General features: G+C 42.7%; 2 protein-coding genes across 5 annotated transcripts in view; one reads left to right on the forward strand and one right to left on the reverse strand.

Moving 5' to 3' along the window:
* ralgps2 (Ral GEF with PH domain and SH3 binding motif 2) overlaps positions 1-25,642 on the reverse strand; it is a 110,527-nt gene that overhangs the window by 26,083 nt on the left and 58,802 nt on the right. The gene's annotated exons all lie outside the window — the stretch shown is intronic.
* Positions 1,676-25,432, forward strand: angptl1a (angiopoietin like 1a). 3 transcript variants are annotated; one of them, XM_088926569.1, is made up of 5 exons: positions 1,676-1,966; positions 13,196-14,069; positions 19,915-20,108; positions 21,848-22,118; positions 25,039-25,432. In XM_088926569.1, the coding sequence occupies exons 2-5, from the start codon at positions 13,256-13,258 to the stop codon at positions 25,041-25,043; spliced, it is 1,284 nt and encodes a 427-aa protein (XP_088782695.1). In that variant the 5' UTR covers positions 1,676-1,966; positions 13,196-13,255; the 3' UTR covers positions 25,044-25,432. The 3 variants fall into 3 exon arrangements, with proteins under 3 accessions (XP_088782695.1, XP_088782694.1, XP_088782693.1); XM_088926568.1 differs by lacking the exon at positions 25,039-25,432 and adding an exon at positions 22,425-24,253 and having other exon boundaries at positions 13,162-14,069; XM_088926567.1 differs by lacking the exon at positions 25,039-25,432 and adding an exon at positions 22,425-24,253.

Consider the following 25,642-nt stretch of genomic DNA (forward strand, 5'->3'; position numbering starts at 1 on the left):
CCGGCGATATGAGTGGAGAAAGTAATGCTCTCCAGGAGGGGAGATATAATTCTGTGGTGTCCAAACCACGTAGATGACTGTGGCTTTGTGGTGGCTTGGAAGGCGTCCAGAGGCCCAGGAAGTGCTCAGATGACCCAAGGCTCACAGTTCAGCCGGAGCCGCTGCCTCAGCGCTCCTGGGGCTGGGGCCAGGGACTGACATCTCGCAGATTTCTGGGAATCCGTCCTGCGAGTAACATGAGCCGCTGAATGATGCAGCCCAGCCCTTGTCGGAAAACAAAGTCACAACATGAGGAAGCGTGTGTTTCTGCAAACTATGAGTCACTTCAGCGGGTTTTTTTTTGTATATTTATTTTGTTGTCAACGTGTAGGGATTTGTGGGCATTGTCTTGAGGGATGCAACCTTTTGTGCCTGGTTTCCACACCCAGCCCTTTCAGCCCGTACCAAACCAGCTCTCTACTGACACCTGCAGGAAGAGTTAAGGAGGAGACCGAACTATTGGGCCCATTCTTTGTGCACAGTGCACAAAGGCTATTAAACAAATTAGATTGGTAAAGTCATTCATTTTTTCTTATTTAAACATCATATATTAAAATATACAGGTTTAGCAAAATGAGATCAAACATTTTAAATACTCGAGGAGCATCTATTTGGATTCCCTGCGACCCCTGGGGTAAAATCAGATGGACTGATCGAAACTGATTATTGTTAATGGGATCTGTCAGTTTTGGGCTGTTTCTACAGTAAAAAACGTATAAACTGTAACGCAGAATGCGAGTGGAAAGAAAAGGAGCGGGGAGGAAACTAAAACAACAAAAAAAACTATTTGTCAAAAAAGGTCACCAGTAAAAACCATTTTTTTTTTCCTGGCATTTATACGCAAAAAATAAAAGGCTAAAAAAAGACGGTCAAAAATGGGGTCACCTCCTGTGAGACGTATTGTGTACAGATCCTGTAAACATCAAAGGCTGCGTCTGCTGTATGCGTTTCCCTGTTTTCACACACAAACAAATCTGCAATAGCTAACAGACCTTCACATGGAACAGAGCCATACCAAAGCCTCCTGGACTTACTGTACATGTAAATCAGTGTTTAGAAAACCTTTACAAATGAGACGCGCCTCATTTTAACATCAACCCAGTAAGGAAGACAAGTCTTGCGAGACAGGACGAACATCTTCCAGGTGATGTTAGTGAAGCCTTATGGGATTAAAAGCAATAATGGTGCCAAGCTGCGCTATAGGTAAGGAAAAGGAGACGCATTCATCACTGTGTGAGGGCACGTGTGTGTGTGTGTGTGTGTGGAGTGTGAGTGGGCTCAAAGCAAGCCTGTACAGGCTGTAGCCAAGGGCTTCCAGTGGTGACCTTCCAGGAGCTTTCAGTTCTCACCCGCCCAGTAAAGAAAACACAGTCCCCACAGTCTCCCTCCCTCAGCACAGGCCCTCCTTGTGAAAAACTCTTGAGGCTTTTTTTTCCCCCCTTTTCCTCTCCGATTCTTTTTTTCTTCGAGCAGGAATTTGTGATGCGAAACTCGAGGAGGAGTTTGTTGTTTAGTCTCCTCCAGGAGCGATGTCAGAAGCGGTGACATCAGAGGTGGGCTGGACAGTTAAACCCACCCACCCTCTGCTCCCAGCCTAAGACAACACAGGAACCCAGAAAGCCCCGGTCACTCTCCAGCACCAGCTGCTGTCCTGCACTGTGCCCAGCGCCGCGCCGCGATAAGGCCATCACCAGGGAACAGTCGCAGCCACACTGCAGGACAGGCACCCCTGAGAAAACCTTCACTTGGCTCTGGATTGGGGTTTTTCCACAAGCCTTGCCGATGTTGTCCTGAAACGTACACTCGATGGATTTGGGGACAGCATGCGACTAGCACACATGCCACTCAGGAGCAAGCTCACTGCGCCTGGAGCCGCAGACTGAAGGCGGGAGCAGACCAGCTCTTTCGGACCTGGGCTGGAGGCAAGGTGGGTGTCGGGAGAGACGTACAGTACGTGTTAGGATTCCAGGATCTTTTAAACAGAGTCAGCGGTGCGTTAAGATTGTCTTTAAAAATGATAAAAATGGGTCGTTTCATTTAGAAAGACAGAATGTGAGTAAGAAAACAAACAACCTATTCAAGAACAGACTAAACTTTCTTCTTAAGTTTCTCCAGAACCAATGGGACTTGAACAGTAGTACATAAGCTCAGCAAATCGGGGCTATATTTATTCCACCCCGATGAACAAATGTTCTTCATTGTGGCTAGAACCAGAATTAGAAGATTAATTATGTATGGTCAGTATTAAAATTCGTTTTACAACTGAAGTCACTCTTGCCTTCTCTTGAGGGAGAGAACTTTCATGACTTAAACTTTTTTTAAGTCATAGAATAAAGCTCCTAGTTTAGACAAGGGCAGCAAAAAAAATATTTTTTTTTTCCTAAATGGCAGACTTCAGAACAAGCTGAATGATCCCCCCTTAAACATGCTGGGGCTTGTCATCGAAGGAGGCACTATTCTAAACAAAGCTCCAGGGAGGGGACATTAGCCATAACAGACTCCTGTTGATGTTCTGAAGAATCTGAAGGAGTTTCAGGAGCACTGAGGGCCCTGTAGTGTTTTCCACGGACAATCACTGGTGACCAGATTTATTTCATGTCCTTGGGTTTATGGTAGTTTCTCCCGCAGATAATGAGTTTTTTTGTGGTTGCCGTAGTCTTACCAGTTCTTCTCACTCCAAATAGAATTTCCTTCATACAGCTCTGACGCCACAGTTTCAGAAAGTAGGTTTGTGTATTTTTAAAAGCAGATTTTCATTAAGACCTTCAGGACCATTAAAAAAAAAATGAAATCTTAATTGTGAAAAGGCAGCTGTTTTACCACAATTTCACAACCACAAATTTAACCTGACTAAACAAATCCGCCACAGAGACTGCAGACTAAAGCAAGCAACTCAAATTCGCAGTTCTATGGATAAGGCTGATAGGCCTGACCTTGTCTTCTCATTCTGAATTTTACTGAGTCCACCACAAAGCTCCAACCTCCTTAATACTATTATTACTATGATAATACTCCAATTATTAATACTAGCCACCACATAGCTGTATTCACAGTTAGAACTAATCAAAGCAAATGGCACTGCAGCTGTCTGTACATAACCGTGAGAAAACAAGAGGAATACGATGGTCTTGGCAGTAGAAACGAAAAAGATCATAAATGAAGCAGTCCAGAAAAGACGTACCTGAAAAGGCTGAGTGAACTGATCTCAACGAACAACTGAAGTGCCTTTGTAGTGTTTTTACTGAAGCTTTTCAAATGCTCACTTCTTTTACTCACTTCAGACTCCAAGAGATAAGGGCTAAACAGCATATTGTGCTATTTCAGATAACATCTGGCCACGACAGCAGATGAACAGTGCCTTTTCCGACAATAAAACAAAGGGCATTATGATTTTAAGATACTTTAGGAATGCTACTGCATTTGTTGTAGAAAAGATGGTGACTTAAGCTTAGTAACGAAGACCAAGAGAAGAACTGATGGGCTGAGTTTCTTTGCAGTTCCTGTGATGCTTAGTAGATGCTTCAGATGCTGTTGAAGAGAATGTTGTGAAAAGCCTGTCTGAGAAAAGAGGGTCTCTTAAATGTCCTGATAACTTAAACAGACAGCCTCGAAATCCCAAAGGCAGGTGCATCCTCACACTGACGATCGCCAGACTCCTCTATGATTCACTCCCCTGAAACTGCCATATTTTTGCAGTATGGATGACAGATTTGGAAAACTGTTCCAAAATTTGAATTATTTAACACAGTCGTCCAGTAGTGGCTTAAGACACAGTGATGCAGTTAGTCAGGCAAAATAAAATCACCAAAAAAAAACATTATCTTAGTATACTGTAATTCCAGAATAGATCCTTTTTCACTCTCATTAAGGGATGCTCTCCAAATGAAAACTGAAAGCAAGGTTACCATTTAGTGTGGCTCTGTCTAAAACAAATGCAATATGGATACAGCCAGGACTACCTAGGTGCAGAAAAAATGCAATGGAAAATTGAACTGCTTACCCCATGGAAGGAGTTTAAAGCAGAAAAGACTGAGCGGCTTCACGCATGTGTAAATGCCTAGAGCAGACTACTAATGTAATGCTTTGGCACTGGAGCTTGCATGCTGTACTTGATTCTATTCTTAGCACCAGTACCCACCTCATCCCCTCAAAGACAGCACTGGAGACAGTGTCTCTTCACCTCCTCCTTCCACAAGTCCAAAAGAGACCGCGGTCTCCCTGCTGAGAAGCTGTGTGCCTTTCAAGGGCCAGTCCAAATGTCGGGAAAGATGGAAAAAACTTGTGGGCAATAATAATGACTTTAATGCCTACAACACTGAACAGTACGTGAAAAAACTGACTGACCACACTAATAGCACAAAAAAGTATATGGAGCCTAAAAGGCACTGAATAAAATGCAAGCCCAGTCTAGGATCCATCTCATAGGTCCTCCTATTTTTCCATCTCAAGAGAGCAATAACAGCAGAGCTTCACAGTCCACAGGTCAGGCCAGAACGGGCTCCTCACATCCAGAATACGACAGTCTCAACTACTCACCACCCAAATTGAGAGCAAGCAGGGCACAACTTTTCTAGGGGATGTGACCTCCCAATTCGTTATTGTCAAGAACAAGATTAATAGTATTGCCTGGGTACTGGGGTACGGTACTTTTATTACTGCTTTTCAGAACTTGTATTAAAAGGCTTTATGATATAATTCACTGTCTTAGCCCAGACTCCAGCACTGTGACTATGGTCCCACTGCATTAAGCAGTACCGTATCCACTATCTGACCAAAGAGATCTTTAAGAAGGGACACTGCTAGCCCTGTGCTCAGAAACCACTCTCCACAGCAGGCACGGAAGTGGAAATGTTTGTTTTACTGGGACGGGGATCCAGGGTGCTCCCTGTAACTGACACCTTAGGTTATTAGTGCTTTTTCCTTTCATTTCCAAATAATGAATTTCAGGATGTTTGCCCAACTCAAGACACACAGATGTCCCGGATATCACGAACACAGCCGTGAAATAAATACTGCAACCCAAAAAACGAAAAAAGTACGTTTTCTTCAAAAAGAGATACTTTGCTGCAAAATAAATGCAGTATAATGCGAGCTAATTCACAGGTCACATCTTATTTGCATTGGATATCATTTGCATGGCTTCATTTGCAGTTTAATGAGTAAAATACATAAGCATAGCACTAGATCCTGCAGCCAGCCATAATTCCCTGCTAATCCAGACACAGGGGCTCAGTGAGACACCAGCAATTAATTACAGTGTGTGTTTGTGCAAATCTATTTGTGTGAGGAAATACACGTCTGCACGATTAGTAATTTAAAGAAACCAATATGAATTCATCAGAACCTTCTTAAGAAAGAAGCACTGCAAAGCCAAAAGTAATTTCTTTAGATGACTTCAACATTACTTAATCTGATGAAAGCATTTCCAGACACAGGACTTCTTTCAGTTAGACGACTACTTTATGTTCCAAAATTTGTAGATGGAAGCTGTGTTAAAATAGATGAAAAAATAAACTGAAATGTGTAGAACGATATGTCAAAGACAGGCTTGCTAATGAAAGAACAATTGAAGTTGCCATGTGTTAAAGAAACAAAAAAACCTTCCAGAGCCAGCTAATTGGAAATGTGTGTTGAAGAGTTTTAGTAGCATTCTGTAAAGAAATTAGCAACAGGTTTGAACATTTCCCTTCCAACATAAAGTACACCTTGTTATTCTAAAAAATAATAATACCGGAGCCATTACCGTGATCAGATACAGATAAAAAGATATCTGGTCCAAGGACCGAATGCCTGACAAAATGCAGATTATTTTAAGTATTTCAAATAGGCAACTCTTTGATTCAGATTTGTTCCTCTTTAAACGCAGAGCTTTAAGTTATTTAATAAATGACATTCAATAAAGCAATATTCTAAAAACTCCTGTCGCAAGTGTAGCTGCTACTGACTAATACCAATTAAAAAATAGATAAAACAAGAAATAACTTACAACTGGATTACATCGTCAACACTCCGGCTCAAACATAACCAGCCTGCTTCTGAGATCCATCAACAGCAAACTGTGACCAGAAGTCTCTGCATGACGTGACTGGCTGAGCCTGACCGGGGCTGGCTGGCTTTGCTTGGGCCCTGGTATCCTCAGCCTGTCAGGCACCTAGGAGCTTGGCGTGAGAGCTGCAGCGATACGCTGAGTGCATACACAACAGGCAATTTCCAACTGGAAGATCCGAAAAGAATAAATCATTTTTAAACTTAAAATACACATCCATTAAACAAGTTACACAGGCCATGATGTAGTCTAGTGATGCAGGTTGAGTTTTCTGTAGCTTACTGTACATCTCTATATTTATTCATCTCTCTCAGGTCCCTCAGATACCATCTCACACCTAAATCAATGGCAGGCCTGGGCCGGCTTCAGGGTCTAAGTAAACTAGGCCGTTGTCACTTAACAGATCAGAACTGCTCTTCTCCACACTGTACAGGTACAGGTATACTGAAGGTATCTTTCTAGTTCAGCTACAGTCCGTCACAGAAAGCACATTCTAAGAGTTCTAACTAAGTGGAGTGAGAAAGCACCTAATGTCCTATACTGAGCACATTCTAATATAGTCTTGGATACTCAAGAAACTGGATTTGCAGAAAATAGATACTATAGCAGACAGGTCCAATTATCAGATTATCTGTGCTCTCAGTTGTCGCCAAGAGTTATTTTTTCTTCATTCCTGTGAAGAATCCATGTGTTTAGCATGACTGCGTGTTCTAGTGATTTGTCAGTCTCTCTACATGTCGCAATGTGGAGCCTACATGTCGTGACCAAAGGCAATGTGTTAGCACAGTGGCTGTTTCCTCTTTGTGGAAACCAACCAAACTAAAATGGAAAAACAACAAAGGTCTTGGTTACAATTAATGATTATTACACTTTTCCACAAAAGAGATGTACATTGCGAGTGACAACACTGCCATAATATTTAAAAGCTCTTTTTTCTCAATTGTAACTCGCTGTGGCAAAATGCGATTTGCCATCAGGTCGGCACCTTTCTTCATAATCAATGATGTTACACAACTTTACAACGCGTGTCCAAGAACGCAGCTTCAACGCAGCAATATTTCATTTAAATCTGAACCCATTTGTTTCCACCTTTTCCCAGGGATCGTATCCATTATCATTACGTTACAACAGAGCAGAGAGGCTCCAGCTCCAATAATGTTTTGTAGAGTCAAGGCTCTTCACACTAGTAATTCACAAATGCACTATTGGATCCTAATGGAACATGAAAAGAAGAACAAAATCTATTCTGAGACAGAAAGATACTCACTTTCTGCACTAAATTTCAGGATCTATACATTTCCAGCTGAAAGCTTCCTTGCTGCTGGCTTTCCCAGCCCTTCATCCTGCATTTGAACTAATTAATTGCGTTAGCATGCTTGAGCTAGAAAATTAATGGATGGATGCTTAAGTACGCAATAAAGGGCCCTTCATCACAATTAGAGTGCTGAACATACACATTTACTGCCCTCCTTCACACAAAGGCTGATCTGCCTTTTAATGCATCATTTCGACTTCCCAGCACTGAAATGAGATGCACTGATATTTAATACCTGCATCAGAGATTTAATAAAAAAAAAACTTCTGAAATATTTAAACTTGCACAAAAAAGGAACTGCATCTGTGGTGGGTGTTCATTAAAAACAATGATTCTCTACATGAAATTATTAACAGGATGGTAGCGGATCACAATATAATATTAGACATACAGTAAGACTATTTTTTAAACCAGACGTGATGAATGTTTTTTATGCGTCATGATGTTTGGACCGATTTTCTGAAAAGCTGAAGGCCAGATGTGTTGAGTAAGTCTCAGCATTAATATCTGCAGTTTCCACAGTACTAGAAGAATTGTTTTCTGTTGGGTGGCAATTACTAAACAAAACACTAATCATTCCTACCCCACACTGATGGTCGCAATCCTAACTTTGATGACGCATACAACATGCCTTTAACTTGGGCCCAAGAACCATGAACAGAAAGCACATTAACTGAGGAATGGACACCAATCAAAAGGACATGAGAAATGAATTACAATGAATAAAATATTCAAAAGCGAGAATTCAAAAAGCCTGTTAGTTATGAACAGGTCATTTCTGTCCACTTGACATTCCTCTATACAAATCCATCTTAAGATACATCTCCTAATATTAAACGTACTAGGAAGTTACATTTGCTCTTTAAAGCCAGCTCTTGCACCACAGTGGTATCTTACAGAATGCAACTTTGCTTAAATCCATGCAGCAGTTGTGAAGTTCGAGGCTCAAGGCTATCCCTTTTCCATGAGAAGACCTTGCCTTATTTCCAATTAGAGTTTTAGTCAGGACTGCGCTGACCGTGTACATATGGTAGAGAATGCGCCACCCTGCATAGTTCCACCCCTCTGGTTGCTGTGATCTGGTGCTTGCAGTCTCCGGTATTCTGCACTCTATCCCCGTTATGGGCCTCGACCTCCTCAAAGACCTGCTCCCCTCTCTGATCACATCGCTCCTGACCAACACCCAGCTCATCAAGCTCGTCTGTTGGTGGTCTGACCCACTGTGTGTACAGACCTTCACGGCTGGAGAACCTTGCACTCCATCACTGCATACATATCACACCTATAGACAGTTTTAGGGGGGGGGGACAAACCTCTGGATTTACACTTCTGACAAACCCATAATGGCCATATGCAAATAACAAACAAATGTTGTCTTGCATTGCAACATCGGGCTCACCTTTGGAGCTCTTCCACTCTTTGCCCCAGAGGGTGACAAACAACCCCGGCCAGAGAACATGAGGAAGCGATGAACGACAGTGGAGAGCAGATCTTAGGGATAGATGGTATCCGTGTTAAACTTTCCTTGTACACACATTTCTGGAAGCTGAGCTCAGCAGAGGTGGGGTGCAATGTGTTCCCAAGGAAATTACTTTAAATATCCTGAGGCGTGCAGAAATCTCTATCTTGCTGTTTTGAGAAACCAGACAAGTGCCACAACCACAACTCGGTGACGCTGTGGGATCATCCTGGCGGTCCAAGCCACTATTATGAGCTACATATTCCAAAATCCCAAAATAGTAAATTCAAATCATATTGTGAAAATTTTTAAATAAACTCCAGCTATTTACAAATGCACAGTGTTTTCATTGAAGACACTACGTTAACTCGGTTTTGTCAGTTCTTAGTATCTTAGGTTCACTATCTATTAGTTCTACTCTCACCTGTCCAGTACCAGCTTACCGACTTGCAATATTCAGGGTATAGAGAACAAAACAGTTGTGCTGGCCCTTTATCTCTGGTATGGGTACCGATGCAATTTCAGAGAGGTGGCATGAAGAATTATAAATATAACAACAAAATACTGTTTCAAAGCACACTAGCTAAAAACATGTGGTTCAGACACCATTCGCAATTAAAAGGTAGACCAGAGAAGGGGATATGTAGAGTTCAAAGCCCTGGTTGACTCAGTAAGCACTGGGCTGGTTTCCTTGCCCAGCTCTGTTGTTCAGGACATTACATTATATTACAGGCAGACAGTTAGAGTGGGAGAGGCTGACCTTTAAACACCACCACAGATAACATGCGGTTAAGTGTCAGACACTCTCGAGGTAGAACGCATGCTCTTGAACTCATAGGTTCAGAACACTTACTTGTTTTGGCACAAAAAAAATTGCAATCATCAGAGTTCGCTACTAAAACTCACAGGTGTTTACAAATGAATCATTTTGCCACAGAAGATGATTCTCAGCCATTTTGTGACATTTTGATACCACACTCCTCATTGGCATTGTAGGAAACTGGACCGCTTGTTTGTAAAGACTTAACTTTAGCGCAATGCTTTCTTTCAGTCTTCTGTGACGGGGATTTGACAAGCCTCATTCTGGCTCCTTTTCTGTGGTTAGAGTTGGCTCAGACAGGGCACGCAACATCTGTTAGGAATTCTAATGGTGTTTTCTGCGCGGATACTTGTGCCAACAAGTTTGGAAAGGCCCATCAGCCTTTTGACACTCCTGTCTATTAACATCCATTACACTGCCCATGCCAATTAAGCATACCATGCACCACAGCCAGAAAGAACTGCTGAAGAGAAAGCCATTACATTAAAAAACAGGGGTTACATTCCACATTACTAATGTTCTTATGTAAAATGAGTTTGATCTAGCACACTGTTCTTTCCACAGATGTCAAAACAAGTCCAGCCAGGACCACCGGTCCCTTGCTTTGTTCAGCACCCTGGATATCTATTGCTCTACATCATACTTTTTGGGGTTTGATTCAGATTAATAGTTAACAAGAGCACCTTTGTCTCATGAAACAGATTTTCTGCAGAGCTTGTATAAAAGGTAATGGATTCAATCACAAGAACTGGCGAGAAACTAGCATTTTTGTCCCTTTGCTACTCATATTAATTTTACATTGTTCAAAAGAAAAAAGTATTGCAGCAATGGAAACATTAATTTTGCATTGAAACCGAAAGGTTTGTTCTCAAGCTCCTAAACCAGAAGTCCAGTCTTTAGTGTGGATTTCCATAAAAATTGGAACGCACTTGCTCTGGAAGACTGGAAGAGAGACAGCAATATCTTTTAGACATTCCTCAGAACTGCAGCAGGGGAAGGGAAAAAAAATCAGACAAGTATGGTGCTGCTGAAAGACAGAGAATTTACTGTGGCAGCACATCTGACATTCCTTAATTCCTGGAAGATCCTGCGTCTCGGGGAGGATGCCAAAGGAAATCTCTTATCACATTCTTGGACAGTGCAATTAAGTTCACAAATAAAGCACAATATAGATTAAACACTTACGCATTCCAAACGACTTGACAGAAAAACACTGCCACAACCATAAAGGAATTTAAAATATTAACTCTGATTTAAATAAATTCAAACAAATTCTTCAAAACGAAAAAGCCTAAGCATTCTTAGTGTCAGACGGTATTATGTAGTCTTGGGTTCAGCAGGGTTGAAGCAATAGTCACTTCAAGAAGCCTTCCTCTTGTAATCTGAAAGGTTGATTAACACACAAGGAGTCGACTGGTCAGAGAGAAGGAAAAGAAGCAGCATGTAGCATATTCACGGGTGAGAAGTAGTCCAAGATACTATATTTTGACAACCGCATTTTCAGCAAACTGTAATTGAGTGTAAAAGCACGCCACACAGCACCTTAGTACGAGAACAGAAACAGGGGGAGGGACTTCAACTACAGAGAGGAATGGGCGGATGTGCAAAATATTCTGAAGGTGATGGAATGCAGACCTGACAGTTGAAGAAATGTGATCTTCAAGTTTAAAGAGGGGGATCAAAGAACACCATGAGTGCGTGCAGTCAGAGCAGGATAAGGAGTGCCTGTAAGGAGCCTCTCTGAGGGACTCAGAAAGAATATGGTTGCTGCAACGCATGTTCTGAATGTACCGATGCAACACTGTTTTGTTTCTTGCTAACAAAAGATGATTCTTAGACATTTGCGTCTCACCGCAAACGGAAGCTGGACAACCAGGTTGAATTCGGATTAAAACGGATCTGGGAATGAGGCACACAAATGGAAATTTAAACTTTGCCATTGGATCAGACTCCCTAGGGAAAGCATAACGGGACTGAACACAAGAAATCTGAGAACAAAGAAAGAGAGCCTTGGCATTTGAAAATGAATCTGCCTCCATTATAAAACAAGGCTGCAGCAAAGCCACAAGGACCAGAGCACGTGAGTCGGTGCCGTTGTACAGCAGAATATTCAATGACACCAAAAATAGCAGCTATACCTGGTTAAATTAGCAAAGAACGGATACCAGCGTAAGCATAAAGTACCATAATGTGTTATGACAGACAGACTAGCCTATAGTATGCTGAGATGCAATGCCTGGCTGGAAAGACTTCAAAGAAAAACTGCTAGCTATCGTACTGTATATTCAGAGTTCATCCAGATGGGAAGGGCAAAGGTTGGTTTGTGGTCTGCAGTTAGAGAGTGCTTTAGGATAAAGAGGATTTCCTTAAAAACATCAGTGAAAAGCTTTTTTTATATATATATACACGTGACTTGCCCATGACTCAACCCACTCAGGTTCTCAAAAAGAAAGCCAAAGCAGGGAGAATTTGACTCTGGCCTTCCGTAGTATCAAAATCAGTTTGTACTAGGCTCAGTTTTCTTTGCGATTTCTGGAAATATGTCAGGATACAAGCCTGCTTTTCCTTCTTCACTGCGGATCAAGGCTGCCTGACCACACCTTCCTTACCGCTTCATTACCTAACAAGGCCGTACTGAATGTGGTGAGAAAGTAACAGTACATCTCTCGCATTACAGTATGCTTACACTGACTGATATAACAGCCCCCAACTTACAAAGGAGTTGTGTTTAAAAAGTGAGTTTATAAGTTCAGAACTTGAAAACCATTTTCTCAATACAAATGGTGGTGAGCTTCCCAGTCTAGACCACAAAACTCTTTTTAATTCATATTATAGCTGAAATATTGTAAATCAGCAATGAAAAATAATAGATGATGCCATGTTTTTCTGTGTGATATGGTTGATGGATTCTGATCCCCTCTTATACCAAGCGCCTACCCAATCTGTGACGGCAACTATCCTGTCTCCAAAAGCTTTAGGCGGTCACTTTCACTGCAAAGCTGATCCCTTTCCTTTTCCATGATCATCTATGTGTCAGCGTCATGATCGATCAATTAGGATAATCTTTTGTTTCACAAACAGAATGAATGCTCATTGGTCTTACTCGAAAGGTCACAGACGAGCACTGGACAGCACATGTGCTCCTGCAAGCAGGTCCCAAGATGGTGACTTGTTCACATGTGGGATGGTGCTTGTATGCACAGAGTTATTAACATAATATCTTATGGAGTTTCTTATCTGCGATGTTCTGATGTTTGTGTGCTGGACACTCATAACTAAGCGATCCATGTATATCAAGCAGACCTAATTATCCATATTTATCCTTAAAATCACTCTTTTTAACTGGTTTTAAAAGCAATGCACACAGAATATAAAAGCAGTTCAATTCACAAGCTTTTAAGTGAGGAATGGGTTTGGGAGAATAACCGGAAGCCCCCTGAAACACTGCACAGTTACAACTTATCAACATACTGTTTCCGCAGGGACTGAGGCTTACCAGTGTCATCTCCATTCTAGGCTTCGAGGACTTGAAATAAGCTCCCCTAAAGACGGCAGCGGAAGGCCTAAAGGGAAGCAATGAGGGTGGCGGCATGGAGTGTGTGTGCCACGTTGTGTCTGCTGACCTGGGGGGAGTGCCAGAGAGGGGCGTCGCCCTCACAGACTAGCGCAGCACCACGCAGGAGAAGCGCGCGGGCGGCCGAGGACGACGCCAACAGGAAGTGCTCCTACACCTTCCTCATCCCCCAGCAGAAGATCACCGGGCCCATCTGCGCCCACTCCACCGGCCCAGAGCCCGACAAGAACCGGGTGACGCGCATGGACCTGGCGGACGTGAAGGAGGTGCTGTCCAAGCAGCGGCGGGAGATCGAGACCCTGCAGCTGGTGGTGGACGTGGACGGCAACATGGTGAACGAAATGAAACTGCTGAGGAAGGAGAGCCGCAACATGAACTCGCGCGTCACCCAGCTCTACATGCAGCTGCTGCACGAGATCATCCGCAAGAGGGACAACTCCCTGGAGATCGCACAGCTGGAGAACCGCATCCTCAACGTCACCTCCGAGATGCTGCGCCTCGCCAGCCGCTACAAGGAGCTGGAGCTGCGCTACTCGGCGCTGGCTGGGCTGGTCAACAACCAGTCGGTGCTCATCACCATGCTGGAAGAGCAGTGCCTGCGCACCTTCACTCGCCAGGACCTGCCTGCCATGCCACCGCTGGTGCAAGTGGTCCCCCAGAACATCCCCATCAACCACCGCTACACCAGCAGCAACGAGATCCAGAGGGATCCCAATCGGGCCTTCCCTCGGGACAGGGGGGTGCGCATGGACGCCTCACCCACTTCCAGCCCGCTGGGGATCCCCCCCGTACCCATAGGCACACTCAGCTCAGACGGTAAGACATGACATGCGGATGCTAACAAAACTCATTGTGAAAGACAGCAGCTGTCTAATAACTATACACACTTACGGTATTTAAACATTTAAAAGACACAGGAATCCAAGGTAATGTAAACATGTAGACTAAGAAGTGGTTAACAAAATAAGAACTAATGTAGAAATAATGAAAAGTAATGGTGTACCACAGGGATCTGTTTTAGGCCTGTTGCTTAATGAGTCTAAGTAATTTCGATTCTGGTGTAGTCGGCAACGTAATTTGCAGATGATACAAAAATAGGGGATATGGTAAACATGCAGCAGCTGGGAAATCACAAAAAAAATCCAAGGCCTGGGCAGACAGCTGGTAAATAAAACTGAACACTGCTAAGCACTAATCTGCCAATGCAGCAGGCTGGAACGCACATTACACATCACACAGCAGGAAGACAGGGATCTGGGAGAATGTATAGGGAAGGAATAAAAATGTTTGGAACACATGGGTATATAGCAAAATGTGCACAATTTGAATTACAGGAGTTTAAATCAAGCTTTATAGCAGTAAGTTCTCATTTAGGAAATTGTCTTCCGTTTAGGTCATGATACCACAAAGAAATTATAACCTTAAATGAGTTCAAAGAAGAGGAATAATTCTGATTCCTGGTTTCAGGGAATTGTCATTTAACCAGGAGACAGGTTAAGGGAGCTGTTTTGATACCGTCTAGAGCAAATGAAATTGAGAGAAGTTTTGATCCAAGTGCAGACAAATCGTAAAGAGTATAGACAAAATTAGCCGAAGGACTATTTCAGGCTAACATGGCTCGTAGCTAGAAACTAAATGGGATTTAATTTAGGATTTTGAAGTGGAAAAGTTTTCTACACAAAGAGCTGTAGGTTTGTGGAACAGATTTCCCAACAGGAGGTTGAGGCCCAGACTTAGGGATCATTCAAGAAACAGCTGGACAGAGTTTAAAATTAAACTACAGTACTTAAGTAACAAAACAAAAGCCAGGCCAAATGAAAAGCCTCCTCTCTCTATCTGCTCAAAGTGAATAATAATAATAATGACAAAAACACATCCTGAGAAATGAATTGGTAGTTCCATAAAACTGTTTTCCTTTAGTGACTGGTGTTTACATTCAAAGCATAGGACTCTTGGTGTCAGACCTGAAGAATTACCATATAACAGTCATAACACATGATATACTATGAGAAGCATCAGCACTTTTCCTTGCTGAAGGGAAGCTGATGATAAGTGAAAGCTGGGCTACAGTATGGAATGATGCGATACATTGCTCAGCAGATGTAAAGAAGCTCTGACCACCTAATCACTCACTCCATCATCGCAATTTTACCTCCTGTAAGACTCCAAAGAAAACAATTGGACTGTTTTGGATGAAAGCCCAGGCTTGTTCAATGACCTCCAGACAATTTCATCTGGAAAGGCACTCTAGGAAAACAGAAGTTGATCATCAATGCAGTTCACTAGCAATAGAAACGATGTTCTTCTGTAAAAGCTGGAAAAAAAAAAACCCTAACTACCTTAAAACGGCAAAAATAGTTCCGTGAACACATTCTGGAAAAATCATAAAGGTCTTAAACATATCTGGAAAGATCAACGAAAAAAGGTTTTCAGGTTTAGACTTACAGTATTTCTGAATTTGTTTTTACCTTAACCAGCACCTTCACTGGAAGAACACTTATTGCCTAGGAAGGACTGGGTTTTACATTATGAATTAGGCCCCTAATCCTCAGTTTAAACTGTCACTGACTTCAGAGACGGGCTCTAAACAGCTCCATATGCTCTCACCCTCAGTGTGGCTAAAACCTTTAGAGGAAAGAGCCACTCATTAAATGCCTCCTCCTTTTTCTCTGGGAAAAAAAAACTTTGCAAACAGAATTCCCCCTCCAAAACTGGGAATCCCATTCTGTAATCAAGCCCTGTCTAAACTACACATTTTCAGCACTGGAATAGCATCAAGCCGCACAAACAAAAAAGAAGTGGCTCATCTAATCCAGGCAGTCATCTTATTTTCATTACTAAGAGACAAACAGCGTAGAGGGACCTTCATCTTTCCCAAGAGAGAGCGGCGCTCCTAGGCCTGGGAATGTCCTCTGAGCACTGCATGTACATAATCTGACCACGTACATGCAGTACATAAAAATTGCCAATGTTAAAATACTGAGAAACAGGAAAAGATTTAACTGCTTTGCTTGATTTACTGTAGATAATATCCAAATTCAGCCTAAGTAGATATCGGCCTCACACAGTTTAAAAGACAGTGTCCTGTTAGCCCACTTTACTGAGATCTGAAGATAAATTCTTGATCCTACTATACCATTAACTACTCTTCTAATGGCAGGGATGGAAAGAATATGTAAATTGTACAGCAGATGGATACATTAATGGTTTTACAAGCTGCAGCAGCACATTTTGTACTGACAAAGCAGAAGGGTAGAGTATATACAGTATTACGCAAAACACATTCCATAGAAATACAAGCTTTTCACTAGCATTGATGTAAAACTCATTCTAAAACACATTTCAGTCTGTTTACAAAATCAGTTTATGAAATGTATGAAAATACATTTATGAAATAGTTCATAAATAAATGATAAATTCATTAAATAGGTCAGTAGTAAAATATTTCATATTTTCCCCCTTTTCTTTTTTTGGCATATCGATTTTTAAATTGTGTTTCCAGTGTGTGACTGGAGCACTGGAGCAGAAAATGTATACCAAATGTTCTGTGATACAATTGTAGTTTAAGACTGTTGGATTCCCCAGTTTTCCTGAAAATTAACTTTGAAAATGGGTATTCCCATATGGCTCCAATAGGATTCATGTGGGCAGTCCCATATGGCATCAATCAGGATTATGTGGCCATTCAATCGCTTTTAGCAAAGCAACTTTTACCCTGGTTTCTAAATGTGTTTAAACTGCAGTAGCACTATACATTGCTGAAAAAACATTCAAGTGAGAAAACAAAAGTCATCTAAGCTTTTCCTTTTATTTTGCCATTTGCCATTTAATGCAAATTTATTCAAAAGAAACATGGAATGCCTAACATCTTGCGTGGATTTACATACAGCAGATAGATTTATGTATTTATCCTGTTATATATCCTGCTGCACAAAGTCTGAACTGGAACAAATTGCTATGAAATTTGAGCCTTATTTCTTATTCTGTTGTACACCATCTCTCTGGAATGCAGAAACATTGGAATTATCTAAATCTTCACAAACACCATAGTTAGACTAAAATGAAGGGCTTTTAAAGTGTCTTCCGTTTCACTGCATGAAATACTCAGGCTAAAGCAGGTTATCATGTCATCTTAAAACATTCCCTTTGACCCTTTATATACACAAGCACAATGTGTATTACAGATACACCTGCAGGTGTCTTTTGGAATCTTGTGTCTCCTTGAAATCCGAGATTGAATGCTAAAGATTTGGAATTTCCACAAAATGTAAGGACACCAAAGAAAACCTGAATTCAATCTGTGCAGAAGGCCCCCAAATCCAAAGAGAAAAAAGTAATAATTTACTGGTTCTGACAAGTGAGCAGAAGGGAGGATAAAATTGAATGTGGCAACACTAGGGCAACCTTTCCTAAAACACTACTATCTTTGTCTTCTAAAATCTTGTACTGCTCATGAGGTCAGGGAGGACAGCTCTTACACTACCAAACACATACAGCAAACAAAGTTCCCTGCTCTTATGAGCCACTCCCACCTGACCCCAGGGAGGGGCCACTCCCACCTGGTTACTGAGATAGGCCACTTCCACCTGACCCCAGGGAGGGGCCACTCCCACCTGGTCACTGAGATAGGCCACTCCCACCTGACCCCAGGGAGGGGCCACTCCACCCTGGCCACTGAGACAGACCACTCCCACCTGGTCACTGAGATAAGCCACTCCCACCTGTCCCTAGGGAGGGGCCACTCCCTTCATCCTCACATCTGTCAGGCTCGGTCATCATTCTGACTTCTTGACCAAGACAAATGCCAGCCAGTGACTACATTTATGAGGGCCAATAAACAAATTTTAGCATAAACCCAGCTGTGGTTAGAGTTCAGCACTGTGGGATTGGAGAAGGCCTTTAATCTATAGAACAATTTATAAAACAACACTTTTTTGACAATTTCCAGCCGTTAGTCCTCTGTTGTAAACTTCATTCACTGCCGAAGTTTGGTCGCATTCTTACTCCAATAAGGCCTCAACAATGCATTGCCCCCACTCATCTGTGCTTCCCTGTGGAGGCAACAATAGCCTGGAGAAGGCACTGGTCCAATGGCCAGAGTCTGAGCTGAGATCATGAAAGCCTTGAGAGCCAGAAGCATTCTGGGTTGCACACAGCTGGCACGGAAGGTTTCAGTTCCTGGCTCGTGGCTGTGTTAATATCCCAAAGGAAGGTGCAGCATTTCCCAACGAAAATAGAAACTAATACAGCCTGATGCCGGAGCTACAGGATCAACACTTACTCTCCTCCTGCTAAAGTACCTCAGCTGCGAGCTCCCAAAGCCCAGGGGACTGGGGGTTTATGATATATTAAAATGGAATGGAAACCATATTCAGAAAAAAAGACCCCACAGTTTGTTACGGAGCCACTGGAAAAGCCAGTTCGGAATACGTCCTACTCACGTCAGATGTCATTACTGTGAGGTGCAGTTATACAAGAAATGGTGCAGCAGCATATGAACGTTCCTGTTTGCCCCATGAAAGAATCTTGAGTCCTAAACTGTAACACCAAGCCTACATAGAAATAACTAAGTGCCTGACTGATAAAAAGTTTTTAAAAAAATCGAAGCAGCCTATACATTTTTTTTTGCATCATTTAGAATTCCTGACACTTTCCATTAGTCTGTAACCAAGAAAAACAGGTTAGGTGTTTTCGTAACGCAGTGAGTGCAACAGCAGAAAATCAGTCTCTGGTGCAACGCTGGTACACAAATCAGCGACTGATCCTTTTTACGTCTTTCTTACCTCCGACCATTCCCGGACATTCATTTTGAGATAAGAGGGTTAAGAAGCTGGAATAAATTAAGAAATCATAATAAAAATAATACTTTGCAAATAAGTTTCAAATGTCTGGACGAACTATTACAGCCGCAGCTGAATCAAACCCCCCATCTGACAAAGGCGTTTTTTTCTGAAGCTTATACAGTAGGCTGCCATGCGAGGAGTTTCAAGAGATTTTTAAAGCAAAACCTTTAAAGTCAAACTGAAAAGAAACTGAAAAGTGTTTCATGGTAATACTGCTGCCCTGAAACTTTTTTTTATATAAGTGTGCCATGTATAAGAATGGTGTCTCCGTGTCCAACCACTGTAAGAACTCGCCCACAACCGCTGTTCTCTCCCTGTCAAGAACGTCAAGAGTTACAGTCTCTCGCAAGTTCAAATATCAAGACCTTTGTTACGTCTTCCTAAGCCATCTTTACATGGTGAAAGGAAACGAGCAGCTTTTAATTAAACACTGCGGATAAAAAGGAGTTATTTCTAGCAATATTACCCTCCAAAGAAACGTCAGTATATGGAAACATTTCGGTTCTCATAACATGGCCTTTATGCATATTTGTAATTGAGCTTATATGAAGAATCCAAGGTATACAAATATAATCTCTTCTCAAAAGACGTTTCAATTATATTTAAACACAAGACCATATGGCGTGACACATTCTTAGTGAATGAACCAATGGGAAAGGGAATCATCTCTGTTCTCCGGAATGCCACCTGAGCTCAGTGTTTGTTAACCCCTGTGCACTGGCGCTGCGGGAGGGGGGACAGGGGCTCCGGCAGGAGGCAGGGCCTGGCCTGGCCTGGCTTGACTGACGGCTGCCCGCGCGCTCTCTGTGTGCCTGCAGGGCCGTTCCGAGACTGTTACCAGGTGCGACAGGCAGGCCACAGCACCAGCGGGATCTACCTGCTGAAGCCGGACGGCAGCGACAGGCTGATGCAGGTGTGGTGCGAGCACGGCCTGGACAATGGCGGCTGGACTGTCATCCAGCGCAGGAAAGACGGCTCCGTCAACTTCTTCAGGAACTGGGACAATTACAAGGTAGGGCAGAACGAGCCGCACGGCACGTCTCTCACACCGGTCGGCTCCAGTCCAGCGTTCTCACTGGGTCCGAAAAACAAACGTCTAACTAAGCGAGTCGGCATTTCTGAACCTGGAACGCCCTCGTCTTGGCCGTTAACACAAAGGGCAAATCCTAAAAAGAACCCGATGGCTTTTGATCTACAAGTCTCTGCACATCCTAAAACGGTTTGCCTCAGATTCTACACACGGCCAAAAATCATACTCGGATACATGCATAACCTCAAATCCCCCGGGGCTAACAATCCAGTGCAATGCAATCACATGGAAGCCATGCGGTTCGGAAAGAGAAAGCTGGCAGATTCCAAATTACCTTTCTGATCCAGGTGACTGCAAACCTTGACAGATGTATGGGCAGCATTATAGGGGTCGTTAACTGTAGACTGCGGTGGTCACGGTGGGATTTTCATAACACCCACAAAAAACCTTACTTCCAAATACACAGGCCCAGCAGCCCCCGACCCAAAACACAGATCTAACTGGAACGCCAGTCTTGCCAGTTCAAGTCTGCTTAACAGGCTTCCGAATCTGCAAAAAGTATTCAATTTCTCCCACAGTGGCAGGATGACAACATAGCCCCAAACGGAAAGCCAAAAACAACATGACCATTCCTCCTTCTGACAGGGTCTTACTAAACCGCAGTCAAAACTGTGCTTAAACTGCTGATTGGGATGCCCGACAGCAACTTGCAATGTATCACGAAAAGCATAAAATGGACAGGCTGTAAATCTCAGGAAATAAATGCAAAAACCCCAGGTCTCCTTTAGAATTTTTTGTAACAAGAAATGTTTTGGCAGTTTAAATAAGAACGGTGCACAAAAACTTAATCTGTGTCTAAATCAGCCTTTCACTGAACAAGTCAGGTTAAACAGAAACATGGATGAAGAATCACGCCATGTTTTCTATACTCTATTACTGCCTTGATTCCTTGATCCAAGAAATAAATATACATAAATGAGAAACTCAAGCAAATCTACAATCCACAGTTTTTCCCTCCTCTGATTTTGGCTCTCTTAATCTAGAAGAGAGTGATGCTCTCATCCATCTGAAGCAGGATTATCAACTCCAGATCCTTCACACAACCGCACCTCATCCCAGAAGCCTACAGGGGAAAAAATAATTTTATCAACTTGTAATACAATAAGTGTTTTTATCTGAGCAGAATAACGTTTTGCACAGTAGCCAGTGAGGAACCAGCCAGCAGATGACTTCAAATTTCCAAAAGAACCAACTCAGTCCTTGCATTTTACTTTCTAGAATGACTTCACTATTTACTTTCAGCTCAACTGTCCAATTTGTAACCGTATACTGACGGGAACCTGACAAATCATAATTTTGTTGAATTAAACATCCAAATTCCACTGCTTATTGGTGAATGTAAATCAAAACTTCACTTGAAAAATACTGTTCCACAGGAAGGCTCTCTTTTGAGTCCACAAAAATTGCTCACCCTAACACTAAGAGAGGTGTTCCAGTTCTCTTTAGTCTTTCCACACAACAAGCTGTGGTGTCCCTGTGTGCCGTCTTTAATCAGTGCATGAGATATATTTGATTATATTCTGAATTTCTGTGTGCTTTTTCTTGCTTTGAGTTGTACAAATTAGTAAGCAGAGGACAGCAGTCTGGTAAGAAACCTCCTGGTAATGTCTTTAGGTCTTTTCTCCATAAGGAGATACTTTCTGACTCATCTGTCCTTTCAGAAAGGGTTCGGCAACATTGACAACGAGTACTGGCTGGGCCTGGAGCACATCTACAACCTGGGGAAGCAGGGGGACTACAGGCTGCTGATCGAGATGGAGGACTGGCTGGGGAAGAAGGTGTATGCCGAATACAGCAGCTTCCGCTTGGAGCCAGAGAGCGAGTTCTACCGCCTGCGCCTGGGCACCTACCAGGGCAACGCTGGCGACTCCTTCAGCAGCCACAACGGCAAACAATTCACCACGCTGGATCGTGACAAGGATGTCTTCTCAGGTACGCCCTCCCTGTCGCTTCCCTTTGTGAGGATACTAGGAAAACAGGCCTGATCCACACACTTCTCTGCATTCCTCCAATGTCAAACTCACAATAACTCCAGAGAACATATTTCTGTCTTATGCATCACTGATAAGTATAGTAGCCTATTCCAAAGTGAACAAATGATCACAACTTCCTATTTGGTTAGGCCTCTCTTCAAAACAAACATCTTATATTGCAAAATCTAAGGCTTGATCAGGTACTTAGCTCCGTGTTGAAGAGGCATGTTTCTCTCTTGGATACTGACCCCTTCCTGTTCTGCAGGTAACTGCGCTCATTTCCACAAGGGGGGATGGTGGTACAATGCGTGCGGCCAGACCAATTTGAATGGCGTGTGGTACAGCGGGGGGATCTACCGTAGCAAGTTTCAGGACGGCATCTTCTGGGCCGACTATGGGGGTGGGTTCTACTCCCTGAAGGCCGTGAGAATGATGATCCGGCCCATCGACTGAAGACATCCTGGGCAATACCAAGAGATGCACCCAATGCTTTTTCCTGCCCCTGCCCCTCTCCAAATGCTCATTGTATATAACGCAGAAACTTCACAAACCTCTTCAATGAACAGTGTACTGTATATGCAGTTTAAGGTCCAGTGACTGTTTGTAAGGAATACTTTTGTCAGGATGGAGTGCCTGATCGCTATCCCTGACCTCTCACCTCTGAGAAAAACCATCCCACCCCTCTGCTGTATCTGGAAAAGATGACCTTTTACTGAGGATCTTTCAGTCGTCCTGCAAGAGGACTGCAAGTAAGGATTGTATCCAGATGCAGACCGACAGCAGTTTCCAGCCTTAGATCTTCACACAGCAATACCTGATTACTTATGTTCATCTATTCTCAAAACTACAAATCAGAACTGCAAAATGTCAAGGTTTTTAGGAAAGTCTATGAAGGGCGCTTGACTAATGCAAAGAAGATTTTGAGGATGATCTGCTCATGGCTTCTGACCCCCAACAAGCCAGTCAGACAGTGTGAAGAGGTCAAGCAGGTAGAGAAGAACGAAGTACTACAAAACGGAGTGTAAACTCAAGAAAAGCAAAGGGGAAAGACCAGCATCCCTAGGTACTGAAGCAGGAGTATCAGCACACCAGGAGTGGCAGATTGTTCGGGGCTCGAACAATCCCTGCTGTGTGCGGTACAGAGGGGTGGGGGGGTGCAGGTGGAACCCTTGGGACTATTACAGCAGTGCTGGGGGTGTGCCACACGCACCTTCCCGAGCCCCTCCACTGACTGCTGCCCTTGCCAGAGCCTCCAGGGGGGACCCAGACGAGCACACGCAGGCATGAGCTGCCGCTGGTACTGTCCAGAAAAACAAAGCCTAACATTCATAATATACTGTATGCAGATGTGAAAGATGTGAAGGAAATGAATGCATTTGTACCACAAGAGGCCTTCAAAAGGTACTGTACATAGTGAAGGTATTTTTAAGGCACAAAATATAAATATTCCAAGAAAAGTGTCTGTGCTGTCCAAGAAGCTTGGCTTGCCGTGGTATGTAAATATATTTGGCCTTATCTTTAAAACTATTTAAGAGGTCTGACGTGCTTCAGCTAAATGCAATCCCCACGCCAACTACTCTCCCTCCCCCAACGTCACCCCCCCTCTCCAAACTCTCAGCAATTATTTATCAAATTATTTAAAAGGGATATAGTCCTGTTTTTCAATTCTGGTGAGGATGTAAATTATGTACATGCGATTTACTGGCAGTTGTATATTCCACTCCAGCTAGCTCAGCCACACTTCTATCAAGTCAAACATATCAGACAGGAGATGGAGCCCCGACTCAACTCTGCCACCTACAGTACTACCACGAGACGCAAAATAAAACTATTTTTAAATACCTTCCTATTTAAAAGAGTCCTCATTACTTTTCATTACGAACAGAGCACGGCGCAAGCCTCAACAGTCCACAGCAAACAGGGTGACGTTTAACAGCATGTAATATTAATTGCATTAGCTAGTCCATATGTATGCTTGCAGATGTTGCGTTTTATATTTTAATAAGTACATGTGACCCTGTGTCTTCATGTTTAAAGAATTCGGGCTGCCAGCAAAAAAAAATATAGGCTTTGTCCTAGAAGCGTTCATGTTTAAAAAATGCAGACAGATGAGAAATATGCGGCTTTGCCAAAACAAGGCAATGTGGGAGACAATGAGAAACACATTGCGGTAATCTAGACAAGCAGAGAGCGAATGAGCGAAGCACCTCTACAGTAGAGGCGGCCCGCACTTTCAAGCACTTCCAGAAAATACCAGGAATGACACTGAAACTCAAGTTTTCTGTTTTCTGTCAAGACAAGCTTCCAGAAGACCGTAATCAAAGAGGACATGCTTCCTTTCCTAGGGCATATAATCTGATTGTCCCCGAAGTGGAAGAGGACAAGCCCTTTTACAGACTTATTAAGCCACTGGATCTGCAGAGAAAAAAAAACAACCTTGTTTAATCAGAAGTCAGCAGACAAAGTATCATCTTCATACTTCATATAGCCCACTCCACGGTATAGAGACAGCATGGAAAATGGTTTGACCATGCTTATCAAAATCTTCAGTGCAATGCAGTGTTAAAAGTCAATCTAGAAGGATAACTTCAAGCAGTTTAGATAAAACAAACCGGCCTTAGAATCATGCCCTAAGAAACTTCAGACCATTATCCTGTGACTTCCTTGCAAAAATCTGTTAATTGTCTATTTGAAGCATGCCAACAGACGCAAGAATAGTTACAAATGAGAAGGCCATTCGGCCCAAATAGCTTGTTTAGTAACTAGGCTGTGCCATGCCCCCCCTGCCTTTTGAATAAAGAAGTGCCTTCTGTTTTGGTTTTGAAAGCAAATGCACAAAGTTCCCATCGGTGTCCTTTGGTTCGTGTTTCTCTTCTCAGTCTGAATGGATGACAGAAGAGCAGGCAAGTTCCCACACCTTGATGATCAATGTGCAGAGACACCCTGAGACTGAGAGTATATACAAACTGAACCTACTAAGGTCCTTTCACACTCCTCTATGCATTCCGAACCAGGGACATTTAAAAGGTAATAGTTTGTCAAAGTTTCAAGTTCCAGGCAAATCTACATGTGTTGAGAAACCGCTCACTAACTTAATCACTACTTGGAAGTCCGTTCATAAAGTATGTGAGTTATGAGGTGATAAGGAGAAGTATTTGATATTGTTTTTCTTATCTGTCCAATACAGAACTTGTGGCTCATGGAAAAACTACGCTTGGCACAGTTATCTTTTTTTGAATGTTCCTTTCCCCAGCTCTACCCGCAATGCGCACAGCCAGCTCCAGGCATATCAATGTCATTTTTGCTCAATTTACATTGTATAATGATCTTTTTGACAGCACTGCTTTTCTGTACAGAAACCAGTTTTCATATACGTGCTGTTAAGTTACTTTATTTTTTTCCAAGCCGTTTCTCTTGCACATTACAAAGCAAGATTCTGTTAAATGATGAATAGGTCCCATTTAATTCGGACAAACAGTCTCC

Source organism: Atractosteus spatula, chromosome 11 (assembly GCF_055471065.1).
Source record: "Atractosteus spatula isolate fAtrSpa1 chromosome 11, fAtrSpa1.hap1, whole genome shotgun sequence".
Classification (NCBI taxonomy): domain Eukaryota; kingdom Metazoa; phylum Chordata; class Actinopteri; order Semionotiformes; family Lepisosteidae; genus Atractosteus; species Atractosteus spatula.